The 25,926-nt window shown below is 37.4% G+C and overlaps 2 protein-coding genes and 1 non-coding gene across 7 annotated transcripts; 2 read left to right on the top strand and 1 right to left on the bottom strand.

The window, feature by feature from the left end:
* Nucleotides 1-464: 464 nt before the first annotated feature.
* trnal-uag (transfer RNA leucine (anticodon UAG)) lies at nucleotides 465-546 on the bottom strand. The gene has a single exon. It is a non-coding gene; the product is annotated as a tRNA-Leu (tRNA).
* A 492-nt stretch (nucleotides 547-1,038) lies between these two features.
* Nucleotides 1,039-14,903, top strand: LOC113111911 (eukaryotic elongation factor 2 kinase-like). 4 transcript variants are annotated; one of them, XM_026277113.1, is made up of 19 exons: nucleotides 1,040-1,478; nucleotides 1,901-2,182; nucleotides 3,233-3,298; nucleotides 4,539-4,639; nucleotides 5,845-5,905; nucleotides 6,028-6,065; nucleotides 6,551-6,722; nucleotides 6,847-6,996; nucleotides 7,089-7,221; nucleotides 7,334-7,461; nucleotides 7,980-8,175; nucleotides 10,574-10,629; nucleotides 10,764-10,841; nucleotides 11,216-11,272; nucleotides 12,577-12,711; nucleotides 13,339-13,527; nucleotides 13,625-13,749; nucleotides 13,836-14,014; nucleotides 14,186-14,903. In XM_026277113.1, exons 2-19 carry the CDS (start codon nucleotides 1,928-1,930, stop codon nucleotides 14,293-14,295), a joined length of 2,229 nt encoding a protein of 742 aa, XP_026132898.1. In that variant the 5' UTR covers nucleotides 1,040-1,478; nucleotides 1,901-1,927; the 3' UTR covers nucleotides 14,296-14,903. The 4 variants fall into 4 exon arrangements, with proteins under 4 accessions (XP_026132899.1, XP_026132901.1, XP_026132898.1 ...); XM_026277114.1 differs by lacking the exon at nucleotides 11,216-11,272 and having other exon boundaries at nucleotides 1,039-1,478; XM_026277115.1 differs by lacking the exon at nucleotides 3,233-3,298.
* A 928-nt stretch (nucleotides 14,904-15,831) lies between these two features.
* LOC113111910 (proteoglycan 4-like) lies at nucleotides 15,832-25,671 on the top strand. 2 transcript variants are annotated; one of them, XM_026277111.1, is made up of 16 exons: nucleotides 15,832-16,104; nucleotides 16,602-16,705; nucleotides 17,494-17,575; nucleotides 17,683-17,798; nucleotides 17,910-17,979; nucleotides 18,074-18,143; nucleotides 18,274-19,014; nucleotides 19,158-19,390; nucleotides 19,482-20,052; nucleotides 20,153-20,274; nucleotides 20,411-20,585; nucleotides 20,673-20,795; nucleotides 20,889-21,901; nucleotides 22,150-22,195; nucleotides 22,282-24,690; nucleotides 25,106-25,671. In XM_026277111.1, the coding sequence occupies exons 2-16, from the start codon at nucleotides 16,617-16,619 to the stop codon at nucleotides 25,198-25,200; spliced, it is 5,955 nt and encodes a 1,984-aa protein (XP_026132896.1). In that variant the 5' UTR covers nucleotides 15,832-16,104; nucleotides 16,602-16,616; the 3' UTR covers nucleotides 25,201-25,671. The 2 variants fall into 2 exon arrangements, with proteins under 2 accessions (XP_026132896.1, XP_026132897.1); XM_026277112.1 differs by lacking the exons at nucleotides 16,602-16,705; nucleotides 17,494-17,575; nucleotides 17,683-17,798 and having other exon boundaries at nucleotides 15,833-16,104.
* Nucleotides 25,672-25,926: the final 255 nt, after the last annotated feature.

Genomic DNA, 25,926 nt, shown 5'->3' with positions numbered 1-25,926 from the left:
ATTCTCAAGCAGCAGAGCGAGCTGTTTTGTACAGCTAAAATAGCTGAAAGCGAATGGAACTGGAAGCCAGACTCATAACATTTATAAATGGCCATGCCTGCTCTTACGGGAAAAATAAGGTTGATACATTAATATAAACAAGAGAGACATCTATAATAACAATAGTTTTGATTGATCTGATTTCTGTATCTTAATAAATTCTGCATTAAACGAATTTCAGGGCTTTGTGTAGGTCATTACACCCCAACATCTACAACGTTTTAATTGGAAAAATAGTTTTACAGGGTTATAAAAATAACCTAATAATAACGTTCTGTATAAGTTCTGATTGTATTAAATCACGAAAGTGCTGACTCGGAGCAAGACCGTGATGGTTTAGGGTGCGATTTGGGACAGGGCCACTATTGTTCCAGTCGGGCGACACTTCCGCGTTCAGGAAAAAATTTGGAAATTCTAAAATGTATTGGCAGCGGTGGGATTCGAACCCACGCCATCGAAATGACTGGAGCCTAAATCCAGCGCCTTAGACCACTCGGCCACGCTACCATAAAACTACATATGCTACATATTAGCATACATAGCTAACATAATTACTCTCAAATAATTATTACATTACTTCGCGCTTAACAACTTCACGTTCTATTGTTAAGTGTCATAAGTTTCATTTAAGTGAAAAACACGAAAACATCCGCTCGGTTTGGTTTGCAGGCAACCAGAACTGGATGAGCAGGTCTGTTCTTCATCACAGTGGCTACGTGCAGCTAGCAGTGGAGCACTGCCCTGCCCCCACAACTCGCGATTCTACTATGGCCAAGGCCCCTCTAATGAATATTAATTACTTGACGTGACGTTCATCTAGTGCGATCATTTGATTTGATTTTGGAATGTGGCGCTTTTGAAGGCTTGGCTTATAAATATTTATTTACAGGAAACGTCAGCATGAATAACTTAATATTCATGAGCCATGCCCCTGCCTTTAGTAGGATTCGAAACATTACGCTGAAATTGATTAACATCATGCGCTCCCCATAAAAAGGCCACGTGATTGACCATGGCACATGGCTGTCTTCGAAAAATATTTTGACGTTTTATTCCTTATACAAATTTGTTTTGTGTATTACTTCCATATAATCAGATACATTCATGTATTTTTGATAAAGACCACTAGAGGGCTGAATAAGCAGCTTTGACGTTGTGATGAGTTATGGCGAAGGGTGTTGTTCCTTGGAGATATGCGCGGTTGGAGGAATCAACACGAGGGAACATTGCTTGCTTTCCAGGACACGTAGTACACATTTGTGCAGAGGCACAGTAAACCTGTCACTGTGCAGTGTGCTTGAGAAACTGCCGCAGCTGAAACTTCCGTTCAAACGCGCAATTCATTGTTGAATTGGCTTCCTTTTTAGAAAGGGTTTAAATATCTGTTTACTGTTGTCGTTATGTCTTCATTCTAGCAGCTTTATTGATTCGAGAGTAAGGTATGCTACTTGCACTTTTGATTATTCTTTATTGTAGTCTGTATTGTTTACACCTTGAGCTGTTATGCGTTTTTGGTTTGAGTAATTTGCTACAAATTGCATTCGATAAATGTAAATTGTAAGCTTGAAATGAATGACGTTGCATTTTAACGTATTTAAATGAAATGAGTTTGCTATTGCAATCCTGTGTTTTAAGGTTATTTGGCACAACAACTGTTTGATGGGTCAATGGAATGCATGAACAGGAACAGGTTTATCTCGGACTGACATTAACGAATACCTTCACAATTTGACCAACGTTCTGGATCATTTGTTCTTCGTTCATCTAAAACAACAACAACAAAAACTGATTTTTCTATTTATTGCAATGCTTCTGCTGGTGTAGCAGTATTTGACATATATTCTAATGTGCTTGTTTGTAGTTTTGGTGCACAGCACAGTGGGACATCATGGCTGACGAGGAGCTCATGTTTAGTATGGAGGAGCTGGTGGGAAGTGCTCGGGATGGACCTAGGAATGGATGTTCTGAAAGTACACAGTCTTTCCAAGATTCCAATGCAAGCGATGATGAAGATGACTTCCGTATCTGCCCCATCACTGACGACCCCATAAGCCCAACCAAAGGTTGCTTTAATTACCAAAAGAACGTCATTTGCAACCAGCAGCTTTCAAATTCGTTGCCCAAAAACTCTTTCACGTACAGGGTGAGTCTTTCCCAGTTAATCTGCAGCTGTAACACTTTACTGAAAAAATTTCTTCTGCTAGATTTTGAGTATAGCCATATGTGTAAAATACAGCATGACTTCCAGTGCCATATTTATTTTATAAGACTGTTACTACATAGTAAAAATATTAAGGACACAAACATTCATTACAATGTTATTGTATTAAGCCAATACATTGAGAAGCATCTTCCTAGACAAATGTACTCCCTAGCTTGTAAACAAAAGCTATTTTTGGACCAGCATACCAGTATTTGTTCTATATCTGTAGTACACAGCATGTTTATTGTGTGTAGTATAAGAATTTTATGGTACTTGCTTACATTTTTTTTTACAAAAGAATTACAGATTTACAAAAAGGTGCAGTATACAGCAGTTGTGCTAAATGGTGGTAAATGCCTCTGAAACAAATTACATAGGAAAAGGTGTAATAGGTTTTTATTTTTGAATTACAAATTATTAAAATAGTCGTGAGAACAATGTGGCATACTAGTGTTTGAAACATTCATCATTGCTTAATGCACAATGTTTCACAGACTATTTCATACGGTTACAAATCTTACTATTACAGTAGCTACGTTTTACATCATAGATGAATACATTGTGTGTTTTAGCATGACTGTAATGCTGTATCATTATCCAGAACTGGAACTATCCATTTCATAATCCTATTTTGGTGGTAATCCAACAATGTCCTTATCTTGTTTATGTCCACTTAGACAATGACCTCTCTGTAATGGTGAGAGAGACTGCCTGTACCACAGAGAACTACTGAAGGAATGTTTTTTCTTAACCACAGAGTTTTTTTGCTTTGTCACCAAGAGAAGCAGTGAACTAATATGCAGTATGCAAAAATAGTTTTCTCCATCTCCGTGACACACTAACTTCCATATATGGAGCTCTCTCAAGCTCTCACGATGGGACTTCCTTGATCTCATGTACTGTAATTATTACTGTAAATAAGTCAGATTGCCTTTCTACTAATATTTTTGTGCTTAAAAAAAGTGGGTCTTGTCTATTCCTTCAATATAGAACAAAAATGAACCCGAGCAGGATGGGCACTCTGTCAGGGTTGGCTCTTTAACTGAGAAAGGCCGGGTATGTTTAGAAACGTTTCAGTTTCTACCCTTCCACTTTACTTTTTTTTCTCTCCCAGAATTTGTTTACCCCTCTTACCCTGAGTCATTGTAGCATCTAGGCTGGAATACACACTCTTTCAATATTTCTCCTATCACCTTATTTTCCCTTTCATTCCTTGCATTTGCTCACTGTAAAAATAATATCTATAATGGTTGCAAAGAATGTGTGTCTGATGCCGTACAGACAATAATATTTTTACATTTTACTTTATAGTTTATAAATGCATTTTAGATATCTATTAATATCTAGTGTTTTTGTAACCTAGCATAGTAAGACTTTCTACTTCAATAGAAATAAAAAAAAAAACAAGTTAAGAAACTACCAATGCAAATACTGTTCATGTCTAATATTAATATGGGCATTAACATTTTTGTTTTAAAAATTATGAATTTTTATATTTACGTGCGTACTCTTTAGGAGATGCCCATGGCTTATGGATAGCTATGTCACGCTATGTCTTATGACACATGGATAATGTTTCCATACTTACAGGGTTCCCTGTAAAGACGAGCCCACACTTTGGTGGCATCTGATGTATATTATTACTCGCCATCTCACTGACCTTTCGAAAAGAAATAAATAATTTGCTGAATGTACTTGTCCACAGGATCTATGTTTACTGGTTATTTTGAGATAATTTGTCATGTATTCCGCACTTCAGTGTTACTTCACTGATGATGCTTGGTCCATGATGAGATTAGTACTAGTACAGTAAACTATATCTCTTACAGCTGTTATTTAGAATTTGCAAAGCACAAAGTTCAGGAAATAACCAAATAATAGCCTGGTGTTTGCTCCTGACAAATGCTTACCAAGATCACATAACAGCAACTTTTTGTTGGAGTAAACCTACCTGTCCAACAGGAATGGGAATCAAGGAATGTAACCGATCTTGTTCCAATTCTGATTCCTGAAGGGAACAAGGTGTCTTGATAACCATTTTTTTGATGGCATTTCTTACTTTTTTTTTTTTAAATACTGGGATCCATAACTTAATGTCTACTGAATGCTCTCAGAATTGATTCAAGCTTTTCTTTGTCCTTTTATTCTTGCATGACCATTATTGCAGCATACCGATTTTCCTCCAGCACCTACCTTCCTTTTCCCAACCATTGCTTTGTGCTTGCACACCACCCTAAAATATGATGTGGATCTTCCATTTGAAGTTTTTCAAACAATTTAAATTTCTTTTGGTCAGGCAACTTGGAAACATGCTATTGAGAAAGCTAAAGCCATGCCAGATCCTTGGGCTGAGTTCCATCTGGAAGAAATTGAGAAAGAGCGCTGCACTCGATACAGGTGAGTGAAAGCGAGGCCTTTTGAATTGTTAACCTACTGCTCAAGGAGTGGAGGTTTGAATCCATCAAGAGGCAACACATAAGCCATGTTAGAGAGGTTAATTTGAATCTTTAGACAGCCAAGCTACAAGCTAGGTCAAGCTATTCTTTTGGAAAATAATTGACATTTTTGAGAGAAATAGTGGCAGTGTGCCGATTTTTGTTTATTGACTGGCCAGATGCTTGATTATATGAAACCCTTCACTAAGTTTTTGGATGTGCACACATTACACTCTCTTCCTACACTACAGCCTACCAGCAAAAAGCATCTCTGGGTTTAAACGTTCCAAACCCATAAGACTTTCATTCATCTTTAAAACACAATTGAAATTCCATTTAAAAAGTCCACACGACCAAACCCTTGGTGGTTTAAAAAGTTCATAAAGCGATTGTGGTTGTAATCCATAAGATCCAGAGACATGTCTTTTATATGATGAACTGATTTAATTTAGCATATTGATCAATTCGCATACATTGGAGCATAATAAATATGGTAAACAGAAGCTCAGCTGTACTTGCTTGATGCACGAGAACAAACCTGAGAAATTACTGAACTTTGGTGTTTTCCTGTTACCAGTCTTAAGATTTTACCACTATGCTGCCACCTAACAGACACCTGACACAACTCTAAATCATTCTTGAATGATTTCAGAACATGTCATTGCATAAGAGACACTGTAAGGATGATATCAGTTGGACACAAAAATTAGATCCGCTCCTCGATCCTAGAGCCTAATTTTAAACATTTGTAACTTCACACCTCTAAAATATCCCCTGACTTCCAGCCAATTGCTGAGTGTGCCATTAAACAACTATGTTTGGTGGCCCCGGTCTGCATGGTACACAGTGTTCTGGTTGTTCTGGGGGAAAAAAGCAGCACTTAGTTGTGTAAATATTGGGCGTTTGCTTTCCGGCTGTGTCCATTGTGCAGTATCTGCTCCATTAACTCTTTTTATTAACTACCCTAATGAAGACAAATAATCACTTTTGTGTATTTTGGTTTCTTCACAATGTAGAAATATTTTTTTTAAGGGTAAATTGTGTTTACATTTGCATCTCCATGTAGCCAAATAGTTTGAGGCTAATTTCTAGTTGCTGCTGTGAAAAAGGTTTGATAACTACTTCCTGAGAGTGATTGATTTGTAAACGTGTGTTCTTGCTCTTTAGATTCAATGCGATTACTGGTGAATGGGCAAAAGATGACATATTTATCAAGGTTTCCTCTCAGGTATTTTGGCATAATAATACAATTTTTTTTTGTGTCAGTAACAACAACATTAATGTGTTAATACTTATTATTTATGTATATATATATTTAAATGTATTTATTTTATTCTATTTCTTTCACAGCCATTTGGAAAAGGAGCAATGAGGGAATGCTACAGAGCGTAAGTCAAGCCAATTTAAGCATACAGTTTATACACTAGACTAGATAAATATAACCTAATGAGTATTGGTTTTAAGTAAAAAAAAAAAAAAAGTAAAAAAAACATTGTACCATTTCTTGTAAAGTATTTCATTTTTGTAGTTAATTAAAAAAAAAAAGTACAACTATTCCATCTAATTGTTCAATTGCTGTCAAAATGGCACATTATAATATTAAAAGCATTAGAAAATTATATTATAATAGTTTTACACTGCATGACAGTACTGACGCTGCTTGACACTCTTGTACTTTTGAAGGCACATTCACCACAATAACCAGCCTATCAACATTTAATTTCAAATATTTATTATGCTTTATAACAATTTTTTTTTAAATGCTTTAGTGGTATGTCTTCCATTTTTCAAGTGGTAATTTTACAGCTCTCATCTTGGTTTAAAAGTGTTTTGTTCTTTTTTGACCTGTGGCTTTGTTGTCTTTCATTCACAGGAAGAAGTTGTCTAACTTTTCCCACAGCAGCAACTGGAAATCGGCCTCAAACTACGTGGCTAAGAGATACATGGACACCGTGGACAGAACTGTTTACTTTGAGGATGTGAAGTTACAAATGGTGGCTAAATTATGGGGCGAGGAGTTCAATCGCTACAGGCCTCCCAAAAAGGTACTACTTCATTGGATATTGTTTGTTCAGAAAACATTGAAATTTTTATTGTGTGTAAACTAGGTTTGAACAATCACCCCAGATATGAATTATATACTTATTTAATGTATTCCATCATTATTAGGTTGACATCATGCAGATGTGTGTTGTGGAAATGACTAGTCGGCCTGGGAGCCCTTTGTTTCACCTGGAACACTACATTGAGGGGAAGTACACAAAGTACAACTCCAACTCTGGTTTTGTGAGGGACGATAACATACGGCTTACTCCCCAGGTGTATTGTTAAAGACGTAACAAATCTGAATCTGTTGTCTCAGTCAAATGATGTGTGATTATTTATTGGCAATTATTCTTTTGTGGCTTTAGGCATTCAGTCATTTCACATTTGAGCGCTCTGGACACCAACTGATAGTGGTGGACATTCAGGGTGTTGGGGACCTTTACACAGACCCTCAGATCCACACTGAGAAGGGGACCGACTTTGGAGATGGCAACCTAGGTATTTATCAACATCCTGCATTCTTTTTCTCCTTAGAAACTTGATTTGTCTTAAGGTTGGCTAATGTAAGCATGATAAAAATGTGTAATTATTATCTGTGGGTTTGTTTCAGGTGTGCGTGGCATGGCTCTTTTCTTCCACTCTCACCTGTGTAATAAGATCTGTAGGAGTATGAGCCTCACTCGCTTTGACCTGTCCCCTTCTGAAATTGCACGATTGGACCGCACCAACAAAATGCTGGTTTGTATCGGATAATAATAATTAAAAAAAATCTTTATGTAAGTGTAGTCAGTGCTTGATGGTTTTCCTTGATGGTTTGAATTACAGAATGAGAGAATTTTGAATGACCGAACATTTTGATTGGATAAAATTGTTTGGGTCCAATGTAGTGTTGTTAAAAGTGATAATGTGTTAATGTTCGGTACTGAAATTTAAAAAATGTCAATTTCCTGCTAAGATTTGATCGCTGCTGAGCAAATTCTTAAACGGCACTGATTGGTCATTGTGTTCATGCGCTCATCAGATATGTCTGTGATTGTTTTCAATGATCATTGCTTCACGCTCTTTGCCAAGTGCTCACATAGAAACACATGAGAAACTCTATGGGTATTGATGGAACTAACCATAGTTGCTTTTAGGAAACGCACGCCTGATCAGGCCTACAGAGTAAAATTATCGCTTGGCACTGCATTCACAAACTGTTGCAACTCTTTATTCATTTCTGCAGGTTTTCTAAATAAATTCTTTTTTCTAAGCAGCAGTCAGCTCAGACTGTCGTCCGTGGATGTGAAGAGCATTGTGGTTCGCCCAGGGTCCGGACGACCTCTCTCGGCCACACACCTGTGCTCCTCTCCCGGCTCTCTGAGACTTCCTTGGTTGATGAAAGCAGTGACACAGACTCTGTTCCCTGTTCTCCACTTACTTCGGGCATCTCCGCAGGCCGATCATCCATGGGTAATACTATACTAACCTGGTACTATGTGTGAATGCACCTGAGGGACCCAGCAGAGTAATATCGGATCCCTTTTAAAGGGGTCATCGGATGTCCATTTTGATATGATTCTTTAGGGTCTTAATTAAAATTCTGTAACATAGTTTGGTTAAAATTTCTCAGTGGTAGTGCAAAAAAAAAAAACTTTTTTTACTTTTTCAAAAAATGCTCTTTTCAGGGCAAGCTGTTTTGTAGCATTTTCCTTTAAATGCAAATGAGATCTGCTGACCCCGCCCCTCTCTTCTGAGCTGCTTTCAGAGAGACTGTTTACTTTAGCCGCATTCATCATGAAACTTGCTAATTGGCATATTATTAGGAAATGCAATTTGCAAAGATTCATTAAAAAAAAACGTATACTCACTTTTCCCGTAGCTGAAGCTGGATCGCGACTGATGAGTGCGAACATAGACGCATTTAGGTAGATCGGTGGCGCATTCCCTTCAGAAACAAACTGTGTCTTCAGCGGCTCAGATGTAGGGAGTAAATGACGACTGCTATGTTTTTATTACATCAACAACAGAACGCCTCAATCACTTTGGAAACATTCTATTTTCTATGTAGGTAATAATACTAGATTACTAGATAAGTATACAGTCACAACCTATTTGAATGGAGAAAGACTGAAAGGATAAAAAAGTTGGTATTAAAAAAAACATCTATAGTGAGCCATACAGTCTGACAACAATGGTATCATACATTTAGGTATCAAAACCTAAAGATTTAGTTAAAGATATTAATACAGTTGTCAATCTCTTCCACATACTGTCTATGGTTATATGAATGTGTTACAGTTACCCCCAACTTGAGAAAACAGACAAAATAATGAATGACATCTCTTATGGTCTGTTGGCTGTCAGGATGTTGTAACCATCTTGAAACACTTTTTCAAATATAAATATTTGTACAGTAAAGTACAAGAAGTCCTTCCACTTGTTGTCAGCTGGCCGAGAACTTAAGTAGACCTTTGACTGGCTGGTTGTGATGTTACTAAAATTACCAGTTCTTTTCACTGGGAAAGCATAAATGGATATTCAGTGCATTTGGCTATTTTTAGACCGAACGTTCTCTGTACTTTCAAAATGCTTAATAGTTTAGTGTGTTGTTTGACACTTATAAAGCAAAAATCCAGAATCATCCTTTTGTATTTTGATACTAATATGGATAACAGAAAACGGTAGTTAAAATAAGGGTTTCCTTTAAACATGAATTTCTGCAGCAGTGTGGCTTATCTAAATATAGCCATATTTTAATTTCCCTATAGACAGAATAGTAACTATGGGAATAAGTGCTTGTTTTCCTTAATGCACAATTATGTTCTTGCCAAGAGTATGATACACGTTGATGGTGTATCTATGGCTTACTGCATGAATATTAATTAGCTGTTGTTGAAGTTGCTAGGTAACCTGGGCCAGTGTGGAACACCACTGATCTGTATTTATTATAGATCAGTGTACACCACCCTTTCATTGTTTTGTTTAGAATTATAAGCAAACACATCCTAACTTGCATATACAGCCATGGCCAAAAATATGTGCACCCTTGGTAAATATGATTAAGGAAGGCTTTGAAAATTCATCTGCATTGTTAATCCTTTTGATCTTTTATTAAAAGAATTAACAAAAATGTATCCTTTCATTGGATAATAAGAATTTAAAATGGGGGGAAATATCATTATGAAATAAAGGTTTTTCTGAAGAACAGAACCTCATCAGGCATTATAGGAGAAAGTTTAGACCTGTTAAACTTTCAAAAAAGTTGAATAAAAGGTGCCGTTAATTGTCAAATGTGTATTAGAGAAAAAACGTTATTTCATAATGATATTTCCCCCCATTTTAAATTCTTATTATCCAATGAAAGGATACATTTTTGTTAATTCTTTTAATAAAAGATCAAAAGGATGCAGATTAATTTTCACAGCCGCCTTTGACCATATTTACCAAGGTGCCGATATTTTTGGCCATGACCGTATAAGGCTTCAGTGGAGTATATACTTGTTTGAAACATCAAAACTGTCATGTTGAGTATTTAATATTACGATCGGAAACAGCATTAACAAATGTGTTCAAGCAATTAATATCAACAGCATTCTGATTGGTAGTTTTATATATTCTGTTCAATTAATACACAATAATTTTTTTCTCAATTCATGTATACAAATTAAACCAACCACAACAAATTTTATTTGTGAATTTCGTCCTCTTACTTGACAGCTCTTCGAACATTCTAGCTGAAATGTAAAGCTTGTGCTCGTATGCCAAGCTCATACAGATTTAGCACTGCATTTCTTTGTTTTTGGACAATTGAGCGTTCATTTTATTCATGTCACCACTACTATGTCTTTCTATCTATGTGTGTTTACAGGCTGGTCATTCATGAATGAAATGAATGAGGCACATCGAGCTAACGCAGATCACAAGGTCAGTTTATGAAGAAGAATATATATCCACCATTAAGAGTGACATTTAATTCAATGATATTTTGTGGAAATGTAAGTTGATTTTAGCAGCAATGCAAAGCTGTTTTGTACTGTGAACCGTACTTGCGTTAACAGGATTCAGAGAATGGAGGAGACAGTGGATGCCCCAGTGAAAAACGCAGTGAAGGAGACTTAGTTGAACATCACAGTCAGGTACAGATTATCAACTGGCTAGACAATGCAAATTAAAAATGTATTATATCAAAACATTATTTGTATCTGGCACAAAAACAGTGAAGGTTTTTGATGATTGAGCCATTTCTTTGAGGGTGTCAGACTTAAACCCAAGTAAATACAGAACATTTTAAACTGAACTAAGAATTTAAAATGGTGTATTTAAATAAGAAATTTAAATGCAAAGCTAATCTTGCTTGTTTTCTTTGTTACTCCCCCGGCAATGTTTCCTTTCTGTTAGAGTGCATTATAAACTTCTTGTTGTAGTGTGCTATGCCTAAATGCAACATGAAATGCAGCAGCCATTTGGTCTCCTGAGATTCGTGATGATAGGTTTTTACACCATTGTTTAGGGTCGTCCCTACTACAACGGACATTACTCAGAATCGGATGAGGACAGTGTTCGTCGGGTAACTACAAAACTATTGATGAACTCCCTGTATCTAATCATGATAGTCACCCATCACCCATTGATTCCTAATCTGTTTTCTTCTCATAGATCATTGATAGAGTGGTGCCCTTCTGTGATCCACCTGTTATCTAAACCTCTAAACCTTTTCATCTCATTCTTCTTTCATTTAATGTCTAACCCTAATCTCATCTCACTTTCATACTCTTACCGGTGGCAAGATCTCCTTTCCCACAAACCCATATGTAGGGTTCTCATGTTAATGTCAGGGATTTTGAATGGCATGTAAAACTCAATGAAATGTGTGTAGTTGTTCTCTGAAAAAAAAAATTTAATTGACTAGCAATTGCTTTGAAGTCTTTAGAAATGACTTTCAAAATTCCTAGTAATCATGAATACCTATGTCCATAACTGTGAGAACCCTGCGTGTGATTTCCTGCATGCATTGCTTTTTCTGTGCAGCTATATTTAAAGTGTTTGCTTTTCTGGTTTTCCTAAAAAATGTTAGTTCTACTGCTTCTCATAGAAATGTTTTAGATTTAAAGTGGTTACATATAAAAGCAGTTTTTCAAATGACAATCTGTTTTCATTGACAATACAAGAACAATTCTCAGATCAGCTATGCACTCTATTTGATGTCACAACAGACCAATATCATAAGCTGATGTAAATGTAAATTTGGAAGATGTAAATTTAACTTGTGTGCAAAATTGAAATATTGCATACAACATTTGCGAATAAGCACGGATTCCATCCAATGAGTCACAGAGATCAAAATCGTCACTTCCTGATAAACTGGCACTACATATAAAACTAAGAAAAGTAGAAGCCACTGAATATAATAATTTCATATATAATAAATTACTTGAGCGAGCAGATAAAAAAACGTAAATGTGGTCGTTGCTTTCGGAGTGGGATGCCTGCTGTTTGTGAACGCAGTCATGTAAGACCATAATACAGGAATACTTTGATGATAGACTTTTCTCAGGGATTTCAGAATGACCATAAAATTTCAGATGCTATGGGACGAGATCGGTCTGCTGGTTAGTCTGGTTTTGCCATCCCACAGCACAAAGTCACATGACTCATTCGTAATCCTTTTTCGCACAAGTCTAAAACCACCTCAAGCGAGCGTAAAAACATTTTTTTACGCAAAAAGGCATTTTTTTTTTTTTAGTTTCTAATGCAGTACTTAAAAATGTGCATAAAAGCAGGGTGATGGAAACCCAGCTAATAATGATGCATTTTTTTGCCAGTCATTACTCTGTTTGCTTAATAATATACTTTTTCTTTTGTATCTCTCAGCTGACAGATGAAAAATGGAGTTTTTACCATTCATCTCGCTCCCACATACACAGACCCTCCTGTGTGGCAATGGAAGTAGAGAGACTTAACACTATGCTTCTCGAAAAGAAAATTGGTCAATCCATCCTAGGCAAGGTAAGAAACTGTGTTTTATAAACCTGATCTTGAAATGAACTGACAATATAAAATGATTCCTTTATTTAAACAACAAAAAATATTTAAAATTGAGAGATTACTGTCCCTCTAATCAAAGTCTACGCAAACAAAACTTTGAAGATCCAAAAACATCTGAAAGGTGGTTTAAAACTAATCCATATTGAATAAAGCAGTTTATTCAAAGCCTTCTGAATAGATATGTTTGCTTTATATGATACAGAAGCTCAGATGTGCTTGTCACATGCTATAATGTACATTTAAGCTTCCAATTTTAGCATAATTGATGTGCTCTATTTATTTGTTTCGTTATTGTCAGGGTTAATAAAAGTTAACCTGAATGAAATCTGTTAATCATATAAAGCGATTGTATTTCTTCACAAGACTTGGATTAAACCACACCATTCATTTTTGGATTAGTTTTACAATGCATTTATGACCTCTTATGCTCTCCAGAATTATGGTTGTGCAGGCTTTCAATAGAGGGACCGAAACCACTCAGGTTTCTTCATTTGAGTTTTGAAGATGAACAGAATGGGTTTTGAATCACATGAGGGTAAGTAGATAAGGAAAAAAAAAAAAAATTTTTGTGTGAACTTTTCCTTTAAGGTTCATCTAGCCGTGGTTAACTACCATGAGGGCGGGCGCTTCTGTGAGAAGGATGAACCATGGGACCAGCTTTCTGCAATGTACCATTTGGAAAGGGCTGCCATGTGTGGGGAGCTTGAGGCCATAGTTGCCCTTGGCCAATGTTACCTTCAGCTGCCACATCACATTCTACCAGAAATCGAATTAGAGGTGCTTTCTTTTACTAATTATCTTGTTGTGTTTCTAATTATCTTTTTTGGTGGTCCTGCTTATCTTCTTCTGTCATATCCGTGTTGTTTCATCTCAGGCATCTGAGGAAAACAGCAAGAAGGGTTTCCGCTTTCTGCTGCAGGGTGCTGAGGCAGGAGACCGGCAGAGTATGATTCTAGTAGCACGAGCATTCGACACGGGTTTGAGCCTCCCTTCTGATAGGTGAGAAACGCATTGATAAGTTTTTTTCTTTTTGGACCAAGATGTGTTTAGAGCTGAAACTTTCATTTTGGACTTTAAAAATGCAGGGTTATGGACTGGAAACAAGCCGTGCACTGGTATGACTCTGCCCTTAAGATGACAGACTACGATGAGGGGGGAGAGTTTGATGGGATAAAGGATGAGCCGCGCTACCTTCTGTTGGCACGATTGGCTGAGATGTACCAGGAGGGAGGGCACAACCTGGATGCAGACCCTCAAAGAGCAGGTGAGTGTTTCTCGGGAACTCTTGAAATGACAAACACAGGTTAGTGTAGGGATCTTGGCTCCTTTACAGTATCATGGCAGTTTTGCTTTCTAAATGTGTCCTGAATTTGTTGTAACAGTTTAAATTGGAATTGTATACATGTGTGAGTTATAATGTCTTTATATTTTGTAGGTGATCTTTTCAATGAGGCTGCTGATGCAGCTATGGAGGCCATGAAGGGCAGACTGGCCAATCAGTACTACATGAAAGCAGAGGAAGCATGGTCTTTTATGGAAGAATGAAAGTGCTGGTGTGGAAAAAAGCATGAAAACGGTTCCTATTGTTCACACAGCCTCTGTTTACATGCTGTTTTCAATGCCTTGTTTTCCTTGGGTCCCTTTGACTTAAGCGAAGTAATGTTGATATTAGATCAGTTTTCTAATGAATGAGACAAGGGCATGTGCTGATTCCAGATCAGTGGTATACTGAGGTGCTAAATATGCATACTATCCTGGTTCATTTTTAAACGAGAACAGTTGCACTGTCTGCAGACTTGTTCAAGTTGTTTGATGGGAATACTTGTATTACTTGGCAATAATTTATTTCTCTTGTTTCTAAAAGAACAAAAGGATGCATCTTTAATAAACATGTTGTGACTGTTGTGAAAAAAAAATAACATTACTGATGATTGATCTTCTGTAAAATTTATTGTTAGTATTGTCTTAGAATATTAAGCATCAATATCTATTGCTGAGTTTTTAACTTGTTCTGTTTTGACTGTTAAAAAACTTTCATAATTTATCATAATCAAGAAGTGCAAAAGTGAGTGTGATCATTTTTTTTAAAGGTTATTTTCAAAGGGTGACAAGATTACAAAGAAACAATAAAATTATTTTTTAAAAATGGCTCATTACACATTGTTTAGCCCGAATTTTATGTTGTTTTTTTAGTTTATACTGAGACGCCGGGCAAAATTAGTTTTTATTTATTTTATTTTTTTAAGTTTTCTTCTTTTTACAATTTTGAAAGTGGTGTATTATAGCAATCCCTGTAAATATCTTATTTGACTATGCATTACAGAGACCTATAGGACCTACTTGCTAAATTCTGCCTCAATAATTAATTTTGGAGTGAAATAAAATTAGGTTTAGAGTCAATTACAAACTTTTAGCCTAAACCTAACTGTACTAAACGCCTAGGTTTATGTTTAATATTATTACAATAGGACCAAATACTGACGCTTGCCTTTTCTGTATATTTTGTAATAATTTAATGTATTGTATATTAATTTATCCATGTTTATGTTCTTTACTGTACACAGGTAGGTCCTTTATTTGATCTAAATTTGTATTACGTCTTTTACTCCCGATGTACACCACAATATTGGATTTGTTACTGTAAATTATACAATAATTAAAAATAAAGGGAAAACCCTGAATATTGTATTATAATATACACTAATGTATTTTAAATAGGATACTTAAGTGATTTTGTGTTGCCATAATACTATTTGGGCGCACGAACAGCTTCACTAGTTTTTCATACTCATGGCAATATTGCTTCCGCCGTCTTGAGCTTAGGGCGGATCGTATCTAGTTTAAAAGAGCGGTTGCACATTTAACGTGATTTAATTGGCCACCTTTTCTGTCGGGTTGTGTCGACACAAAATCCTATTGGCTATGAAAGTAGAAAGTATTACTACTGACCAACCAGAAGCCTTCGCGCGGAATTTTGAATGGTTTTCAAACACTGGTAGGTATCCGTCTTATATCCCTCCGCCGATTGACAAAGAAAATAGTTCTTCATTTTTATAATGCATTACACGCTTAATTAACCATTTAACAAGGCTCCAGTACACTGGCTCCATCTTTTATGCGACATTATATTATATCTGTGTAAAAAACTAGCAGTTGTTTAGATTTTTTCGCGGAGGGATATATGCCGTCAGTCAAGACGGAAACACGCGCTGATGTTTGGTAGTAACGTAGTTTGAGTTAGTTACGGCGGGAGCCAACTGGACAGTTATCTAAATGCTGGATTAAACTAGTTTTAAAAGCCGGGGTTAGACATCGATGGAATATATTTGATCGTTTTTATATACGCAACCTCAGGTAACGTTAAGTTAAATCCTCGATTATTTTCATTTCAAGGATACAAAGGAACTTCTCAAACATTATTGACGCATTGTGCTATCGACAGATGCGTAACAGTTAGTTACAATTAACAAAACAAATCGGTAACATTATTTTCAGTGAATGTGGTCAACACTTTTTGTTGTTGTAAATGTTGATTTATTTCTGAGCTTTTTGCATGTTGTGTAAGGTTAGTGTTTTAAATGCCGTTGGCCATGTGCTGATCTCGTGTCTTCAATTATGAATGTGATCGAAAAATGTTAATATTATCCATTAATTCATAATACCGTATATATTAATGTAGATGTTGATGTCTAAACATGGTTTTTTATTGTATAGTAACTTTATATTGTATTTAACATCAATGATGATATTCGAGATAGATTTCCATGAAACATTACAGTGAATATTGCATTTACGTCGATGAAAAATTCACACCAGTCACGGTTTTTTGTTGTTTTTGTTTTCTAAATAAGGTAAGTTGATTTGAAATGCCTTTGCTTGGAAAGATCGTGGTGATCAAAAGAAATGGAGGAGATGGCACTGAATTTCCCCTCACAGCGTCCTGTTTGTTCGGAAGGTCAGTAACACTCTTTGTAATCATAACTCAACGTTATATGGCTGTGAAGGTTTTTACTTAAAGTTATGCCAAGTTAAATGCAGAGGTGCATGGTAAAATGAATAAAAAGTATAAGACTACTATTATAAAACATGCACACAATCACTGCAAGTAAAATTTAAGTGCAATTGCTTAAAAAGATTAACATTTTGTCATCATCTTAATTGCAATTGATACAAAGAACTATAAATATTTGGGGCATGCGCTGTTCAGCTCGATTGCTGCCAGGCGGGCTTTTCATTGATGTCAAATTTGACGCAGCAACCACTTTAGCCAATCAGAATATGTTACTCTAAATGACATGCGTTCATGCTCATTGACGGAGTATAACTCCTGTATGAGTCTTTGTTAAAATTATAGATCTGTTATGCAAAATAGAAGAAAATAAAGTGTTATTATCAGTGGAAGTACACTTAGAAAAAAACATAAAGAAGCACTGATGTCTTTTTTTATTATTATATAATCATTTTGATGGAACTCAACTTTCAACCAACCTGAATTGATGTTTAAACATTTTTAAATATGCCTGTTTTAGTGTGTATAATAAAAAAAAATTGAACAACAAATGATTAATGTATACTTTGAGTGAGTAATGATGTATATTTGAGTATTGTGTAGTTGAACTAGAATGACCCAATAAATCTGAGAGAGATCCATGTCTTTGATGTCTTACACTACATATCATATTTCATATTTACCAGTAAGGCAAATGGGCATAGTTCTAATGTGGACTCTTTTTATTGCTTTAGGAAGCTGGACTGTGATATTCGGATTCAGCTGCCGCAGGTGTCTAAAGAGCATTGCAAAATTGAGCTGAATGAGAACAAGGAGGTAATTATATTTTTGTTAAACTAAGTTTAACGTCTTGTTTTTGAAAAATGTTTATTTACACAAATGACTATGGCTATTTATTTATTGACTTGTATCTCTTGTTTAAGCTCATTTTGACCAATTTGAGCTCTGTGAACCCCACACGTATTAATGGACAAGCTCTTAATCAATCAGAACGTTTAAAGCATGGTGATCTCATCACAATCATTGATCGTTCTTTCAGGTGAGTCAGATGTTTATTGATATTAGTTCAATGCTGGGAAATAAGTCTTTCTTGGACAATCCTTGTTAAGTAGAATTTGTTTTATGTGTTCTGTTCTTGTCAAAATGTCAGGTTTGAGTACCCACCTCCTAAGACACCGAAGAAGACGCTGTCCACACCTGGAAAAGACAAAGCAGTTCAGGTGTGTGCTTTATGCAAGTCTTGCGAGACAGATGATTGGTATTTTTTATTCATTTATTATTTTTCTTTGTTTAATTGTTTCTTTTTTCCTATAGGCTTTGCAGGAGCAGCAGGAAAAAAGCACACCTGTTCCTGTGGACAAGAGGAAGTCAGAGCATTCGTTTGGTTAGTGATCATGAGATTTGAGGCTTTATCCTGTTTCTGTTGTATTAGAAGTAGAATAATATTAATATTAATTACTATTGTTTTTAAAATGATTTCATATCAATGATGGTTATGTGTACTGTATTTACAGACACTTGTTTAAAAGATGGGTCAAATTTGCCACCATCTGTGGAACAAACTTTTGAGACTGAACCAGAAGGCAGCAAACTTAAAAAAGACAGTATGTCACCTTTTTGTGAGCTGTACCAAATGGTCAAACAGGACCTTGCTGCAAAATCACCATGGAAGTCTGAGCTACCAAAAACACCTCTTGCAAGACCTCAGGTTGGTCACGAGAAAGTTCTTGCTGCAGATGTTAAAAGTAGTCCGATACCAGTCCCAACCACATCTACCAAGAAGCGAAGATCTTCGAAATCCAAATCTGAAGATTCAACTGGACCAGCTCTTATTCAGAGCTCATTGAATGCAAATGTGGAAGAAAAACCCACTGAAGATATGCCATCTGTAGGGCCCAGTACCCCCTCAGTGACGGAGAAAAATATAACTCCTGTCTCCCAGAAGAAGAGAACACCCTTGAAATCACCTCAGAAGTTCAGTGCTGATGACGTAGTCCAGCAGATTGTCAAAGAGCCACAGCCTGAAGAGAAAACTCCTAAATCCCCAAAAGGAAGGAGAAGTGGTGGATCACAGAATCAAAGCCTTTCTCATCAAATACCCTCAGTCGAGCCTCAGACTCCAGGCTCTGAGGATAAAAACACTGAAGTGAAAATGTCACAGAGAACATCTCCAAGAGCAAATGCTGGCAAAAGGTTTCAAGTCCAAGATGTTCTGCCTGAAATTACGGCTACCACATCAGCTTCTAAGAAGCAAGGTGAGATGGCTTGATTTTCTCCTTATTGATTAATTTGTAGCGTATTAGAAGTGTCTGCATTCTGAATTCCGCATTTAGGAAAATGTTGCAAATATATGTGCCTATTTAAGTCATATTCATCATTCTTTTGTTTTGTCCTACAGATGACACTTCAGGTAATGAGCTATGTGATGGTAATGAATCTTACAATGAAGTAACCATTCCAAAATCAAAGAAAAAGCGAGTGTCCTTTGGTGGTCAGTTAAGCCCAGAGCTATTTGATAAACGCCTGCCTCCAAATTCCCCCCTTCGGCGTGGGGCAGCCCCACGACGTAGTTTGGGTCTTTCCCAAAAGCCCCAATCTCTCCTACGACGAGCATCCACCATCGGTCTTATGGTAATGCATAAAACAGCTTTTTTTTTTTTTTTTTAGGACTATTACATTTTTTAAACATTAATCCAATCCGTTTTCCCACTTATTTTTTTAGGCTCTTCGACTTGCAGAAACCTTTCCAGAGGCTCAAAAACATTCTCCAAAGAGAGCTTCACCCAAACGGACAGCATCTCCAGCGAAGACTCAATCACCTGGTAAAAAGTCACCAAGTACCAAGGCTAGAACTCCATCTCCTGCCAAAAAGTCACCATGTTCCAAAGCTAAAACTCCATCACCTAAACCTCAAAAGTCACCATCTGCTTCAACCAAGGCTCCAACACCATCCTCTTCTCCTGCTACACCCAGGACACCTTCTTCTGCTAAGAGAGCTTCATCTTCAGCGATTGAGTCTGTGGGTGACATGTCTTTAACTGTGACACCTAGGGTGCAGGGGCGGTTTTCAATCTCTCGTATCAGTACTCCATCACCTGTCCAGGACCAAGGGGACGAGTCTGAACCACAGTCAACCATTGTAGATGTGCCCCAGAAATGTGTAACACCAAAGATACCTTTAAGGAGGAAGAGCATGAAGTTTTCTGCAAGAAAAACACCCAAAAGTGCAATTAAAAGTGCACTTGATGTCATGCGTTCAAGACGCAGTGGAGCATCACGGGCTAATCTAAAAGGTGAAACATTTAAACTGGTTATGTCAGTGCTTTACTTTTTCGAATAGTAAATCTTTCATCAGTTGAAATATTTAATTTTTTTTTGTTCCTTTGTTTGAAGTGTTGACCTCTTGGGCTGATATTGTGAAGTTTGGTCAAACCAAACCTCAGATGGAAGTTACAACTAAGAAAAAATCTACGAAGAGCATAGTAGTGAAGAAAACTGCAGTCCCAAAACCCAAGGTAAAATACAAAAGATTATCAGTCTAAAAATTTTTTTTGTTCTGAAATGCTCAAATTTCTGTTCATGTTTTTATTCAATGAATGGATCATTAATTTGTGACCATTACAAATTGCATTTAACTGGTTACCTATACAGACACCTGCACGGAGGCTGAAAGATGATGTCAGCACTGGGCATGCAGCATCTCCACTTACCATTGTTGTTGGCAAAGCCCATATGAAGACTAACCAGTCTGTTGGTGCTGCACCTAAAATAGTGCCAAACATAGCACTGTTCAAGAAGGACATGAAAATGGATGAGGACTTGACAGGTTTGTTCAATGTTGAAGAAAACAATGTATGCAATTAATGTTTGAAAAAATTGTAATTCAAATTCTATACGTTTTGTGTAATGTTAGGTGTTGCAGAGATTTTCAAAACACCTGCCAACACCAGGTCTAAGAATAGAGTTCTTGTGAATAATGAATGTCCAGAGATTCTTCTGAATGAGATTTCAGTGATGAAAACACCAGAGGAATTGGGTAAATGTTTCAGATTTTTGTCACAAGTGATCTACAGATTGTTGTTTTGATATAACTCTGATTTCATGCCCTTGTTTTTCATTTCCCATGCAGGTGAAATGATGGTTTCACCATTAAGTGTGGTCTCCACTGCCAAACGTGGTGGCTACAACAATGAAGCAGTGACACGACTTCTTTTGGACAACCAGGATGATAGTTTGTTGGAAGACGAAAGTCTTTCTCAGCTCCCTGAGAACTCAAATGAGGCAAGTTTCCATGACATCATTCCAGACGTAGAGACACCTTCTGATGTACAAATGGAGGAAGAGGCTGCTGCACCTGAAGCAGTAGTCAAAACCCCAAAACAGAGAGCAGCACCATCTTTGTGCCTCACTGGAGTCAAGCGACTCATGAAGACACCCAAACAGAAGGCAGAACCAATTGAGGACTTAAGAGGAAAGCTGCTCAAGACCCCCAAGGTATTTAAACCTTCCCAGCATGAAAGTCTAGAAGGTGTTAAGGAACTCTTAAAGACTCCCAAATACAGGGGAGCTCCAGTAGAAGACATGGTTGGAGTGAAAAGAGTGATGCAGACACCAAAAGAGAAAAGCAAACCTGTACTCTGCACAGCTGGTCTTCAGAGGCTTATGAGAACACCCAAAGAAAAGGTTGAGCAACATGAAGACCTGACTGGTGTGAAAGAACTGATGAAAACACCAAAAATAGAGGGAGTTAAAGTGGAGAATCAGTTAGGGCCAAAACGATTGGTGAAGACACCTAAGCGGAAGAGAAATCAAGTTGAAGAGGACCTAACTGGTGTTCAACAACTGATGAAGACCCCTAAGCACAAAGGAGAACCAGTTGAAGATGAAATGGGTGTACAAAGGCTAATGCAGACTCCCAAAGAGAAAGATGTACCTGTAGAAGAAATCTCTGGTTTGAAGCAGTTAATTCAAACTCCCAAACAAAAAGAAGATCCTGTCAGCAGTCAGTTTGGAATCAGTGACCTGATGAGGACCCCTCAATTTAAAGAATCATTGGCAGAGGATTATTCTGGGTTTAAAGAATTTCAGTCAGAGAATAGCTCTTCCCTGACAACAGAAAGCAGAGTGACTGAGCCTACTGAGGTAAATGGCCAGGTTACCCCATTAAACATTCATACCATGTTTTCTCAGTAGATAATTTAGCTGACAAATGTGAGTTTTGTCATGCTGTTTATTTGCATTGTAGAAATGTAATGCTTCTTTGGATAGATGCTTTACTAACGCACTAAACATTTTGTAATGTTTGACTTCATTCTGTTTTAATCCAAAGTAAGTGGGAGTTGTTTTTATTTCCTTCTAATTTAATTAAACCTTGTATTTTTAATCTTTAGATACAAGAATCAGTGGAAAGTGGCTCTGGATTCATACCAGTTGAAGGTAAGTTAAATCTGGGTAATTCCCATCTATTTTATTGTTCTTGACAGTTAACTAGTTGTATTAAATGAATTTGTCTTGACTCATAGGTTTGGATGAGGAACATGACGAAGAAAATGTCTGTCCAGTTAAAACCATGGAGACTGAAGTTGTAAAATCTGTGGATCTTCAGTGCACAGCTAAAGTAGTTGAATCTAATCAGAGTGATCAAGAGGTTGAGACTGTAATTCCCCAGGAAAGACACCCTGACCAGAATGAAGAGTCAATTTCAGTTGAAGCTGTTGATGTCTTTTCTTTTGGGGCAGATGAGAAAACCCAGGAGCAGTCTGAAGAAGCTGTATGCGTATCTGATAATACCAATGCAACAGTTGGAGCTACCCCAACTGCTGAGCCAGAGGAGCTAATCAAGTCTCCACCTGCCAACAAAATTCAGCGTGGCAGTCGAGGAAGAGCAGCACAGAAATCCAAAAATGAAATGGTCAAAGCACCTGCTGTGTTGTCATTAATTGAAGAGGAAAATATGAGTTGTCCAATTCCTGCTAGCCCTGCCAGAGGAAGGAGAGGCAAGATACTTCTTGAAGTTCCAGAAATGGCCGCCAGCCCAGTCAGAAAATCAGCCCGTGGTAGAGTTCCCAAGCATAGCTTTGTGGAAGAAGAGGCAAAGAATACTGAGGCTTCCCAAGTACTTGTAGAGTCCATAAATACTGAGATACCAGAGAACCTGCCTGTTGTTACCAAAACCAGGAAAGGAAGGAAAGCTAAACAAGATGATGCTGTAGTTGTGCCCACTGTTGATGCAAATGCTGTTGACCCACAGTGTCCTGATGCCAGCGAAGAGCAGGTCCAAGCTCCTGTTGTGAAACCTGGGAGAAGAAAGAAGATGGAAAAAATAGAAAGCCAACCTTCAGAAGAACCTGAACAGAAAACTGAGATTGTTTGTGAAGAAAATGCTGTTGCATCAGAGGATGTGAAGTTGCAGACTTCACTAGGTACTGAAACTGTCTCTACAACTAGAGCTAGGAGGGGTAGGCCAACAAAGAAGGAACACTTGAAAACCGAGCCAACCCCTGCTTCAGAAAGTGAAATCCCAAGCACTCATGTTGTTGTAGTGGCTGAGAAGCCACTGACACCTGTGGCAAAGTCAGGGCGTGGAAGGAAAGGTAAAAAAGAAACTGTCAAGGACCAACCCTTGGATGATATCACTGTTGTTTCCAAAGCTGTGTCAGAGGCAGATGTTGACAACAAAGAGGAGACTCAAACACTTGTGGTCAAGTCTGGCAGAGGGAGAAAGGCTAAACTGCAGAAACCACAAATAGCTGAAGAGGTTGTTGAGCAAACTGCTATAGAAACCTGCACACATTTGCCTGTGACTGAAGAACCCACTGAAATGTTGGTCAAATCTGTGAGAGGCAATAGGAAGACAAAGCAGTCAAAGATGACCGTTTCAGTTGAGGAGAACATTGTCAGTCCAGTTGAACAAGCAGAAACCCCTGCTGTAAAACCTGGTCGAAAAAGGGCAGTAATTGCAAAGGAACCTGAAATGGTAGCAGATGTTTCTGTCAAAAGGGGTCGCCGTGCTGTTGCAGACCCTGCACCACCAGTTGCTATAGTATCTAGCCGTGCACGTAAAGCAGTTGCCAAGGCAGAGTCTGAGGTTACCGAGGATGTGGCTTCATCAGAAGAGCCAGTTAAGCCTGTAAAACATACCAGGAGAACAGCAAAAGCACCCGAATCAAAGAAAGAAGAAAGTACCATGACACAAGCAGATTCTGAATTTGTTGCTGTTGAGAATACAACAGTTGTTGCACTGGCTAAAGTGGAAAGAGGGAGCCGTGGCAAAAAACAGAAGGATTTAACTAAGGACATCTCTAAAAACCAAATCAAAGAATCTGCTGCAGTTGAGGAAGCTAATGAAATGAAACCCTCAAAAACGGTTAACTGGGGCCCCGATTTGGTCATCGGTAAAGATATTGAAACTTCTACAGATGTAAAAGAACCACTAATGAAGAAATCTAAAAGATTAGGCAAATTGCCATCTGAGACAACCTCCACAGAATCAAATGAATCAGCTGATCTGCCATCCAGAGGCCGCAGAGGGAGGGGTGCGAAAAAAGAAGAACCTCCTGTTGAAGACTCTAAAGAAGCAGCTCCGGTACTTGCCAAGCCATTGAGAAGAGGAAAGGCAGTGGCTCCTTCTGCACCCAAATCAGAGCCCACTGATAGCAAGACATCAACTCCCCTCAAAAGGAAAAGGAATGAGGTTATCGAGGTAACGGATGAGTCAGTAAACCAGGAACCTTTGCCAAAGAGAAGAGGCAGAGTGGCCAAAAGCGCTGAAGTTGCAGCAGAGGTCTCCAGCAAAGAGAAAATATCTGAAGCTGAACCAGAAAAGGCTGAACCAACTCCCAAGAAAACTGGTAATAGAGCTGCAAGAGGACAGAAAAGGACAGCTCAGGAACCAGATCCGGCACCTGCCAAGGCTCAAGAGTCTGTTTTAGGTAAGCATTATGTAAATGCTGTTCTCTGTATTCCTGAAGGGTTCAAGAACTTTACATTGTGGTTTGTTAAGAAGTAGATGTTCAGTGAACCTGATTGTGCAACATGGGACTATTAAGTAGTTTGTGGATAAGTTTTTTTTTTTCAGATATAGCTATATCGTTCAGTGAATTAGTCACTTCAGTCTTGCCTGGTAATAGCCTTCAAATAATGTATTAAATTTTCTTGCGTAGAGCTAACATAGTTTGGGGTTGATTAAATCAATAATGTGGTGACACTAAAACTAATGGGCTTGGTAAGTTTAGACCTGTGTCTTATGTTTAAGAATATGTAATAATTAGATTTTCTGTTTTGTGTTCATGCTATGCTGTACTATTCACCTGTTGAGAGTGTAATGGTAACGTTTTGTTCACACAGGAACCACCACTCGAAAAGGAAGGAGTGTGAAAAAAGTAGAGGAAGTAGATGTCCCTACAGAGGCAGCTCCTGTTAGACGCACCAGGAGGAAGTAAAGCACTGATCTTACAGCGTGGTCTTAATTATCAATTCTCTATAATCTCTTAAAAAGGTTTAGTTTTATATATTTGTAATATTTCATGCCTTTTTCTATATTTTTTTTCCAGTGTAATTTTAGCTGCTTTTATCTTAGGGAAAACTGTTTGTGTAGATTTATCAGATGTGTTCTCTTAAACTCAAGAGGAAAGGGGCATTGAGACATGCAGACTTGTTTTTACTTCAAGAAAATGTTTAAAGAATTTCTACTTTTGAACTGTTAACGTCGCTCAAAAACATTTATCTTCTATATTCCCTTCCTTTGTGTTTTTATATTTTTTTATTTTATTAAAAGAATAAAGTAAGTGAGGGGTGCTAAACCAGACTTAATCGATCACAATTCCAAGTCCAAGAGTGTGTAATATGCTGTAGTAGATAGTGTACATGTGACATGCTTGAAAGTTTTCAAATAAAAGATTCTTGTCACCTCATGTTTGATTTTATTTTATTTTTTTCCTGAGTTTTTTAAATTAGTCTGTCACTTGCGAAGTTGTTGAGACCATTTATTGTATAGGTTGTAACACATTGTCAATGAAGGTGTGCCAGAAAACAGACAATAGTAGGTCAATAGTACCATATTTTGTGTGGGGGCAGGGGGCACCTGTTACACGAAAAACTGTATGTCCATATCCATTGCATTTACAGCAGTTAAATTGCCATGGTATATTGTAAAAAAAAAATGCTAC

The sequence above is a fragment of the Carassius auratus genome, chromosome 12 (assembly GCF_003368295.1).
Source record: "Carassius auratus strain Wakin chromosome 12, ASM336829v1, whole genome shotgun sequence".
In the NCBI taxonomy this organism is placed as follows: domain Eukaryota; kingdom Metazoa; phylum Chordata; class Actinopteri; order Cypriniformes; family Cyprinidae; genus Carassius; species Carassius auratus.
Note: the sequence above shows the minus strand (reverse complement) of the source record. Positions and strands in the feature narration are given on the sequence as shown.

Coding starts and splice junctions, on each gene's coding strand:
- LOC113111910 (XM_026277111.1), top strand. CDS start 16,617: ATGCCTTTGCTTGGAAAGATCGTGGTGATCAAAAGAAATGGAGGAGAT. Junction 20,586..20,672: donor AATGGATGAGGACTTGACAG/GTTTGTTCAATG, acceptor GTGTAATGTTAG/GTGTTGCAGAGATTTTCAAA. Junction 21,902..22,149: donor GAGTGACTGAGCCTACTGAG/GTAAATGGCCAG, acceptor TTTAATCTTTAG/ATACAAGAATCAGTGGAAAG.
- LOC113111911 (XM_026277113.1), top strand. CDS start 1,928: ATGGCTGACGAGGAGCTCATGTTTAGTATGGAGGAGCTGGTGGGAAGT. Junction 10,630..10,763: donor GAGCTAACGCAGATCACAAG/GTCAGTTTATGA, acceptor TTGCGTTAACAG/GATTCAGAGAATGGAGGAGA. Junction 14,015..14,185: donor TGCAGACCCTCAAAGAGCAG/GTGAGTGTTTCT, acceptor TATATTTTGTAG/GTGATCTTTTCAATGAGGCT.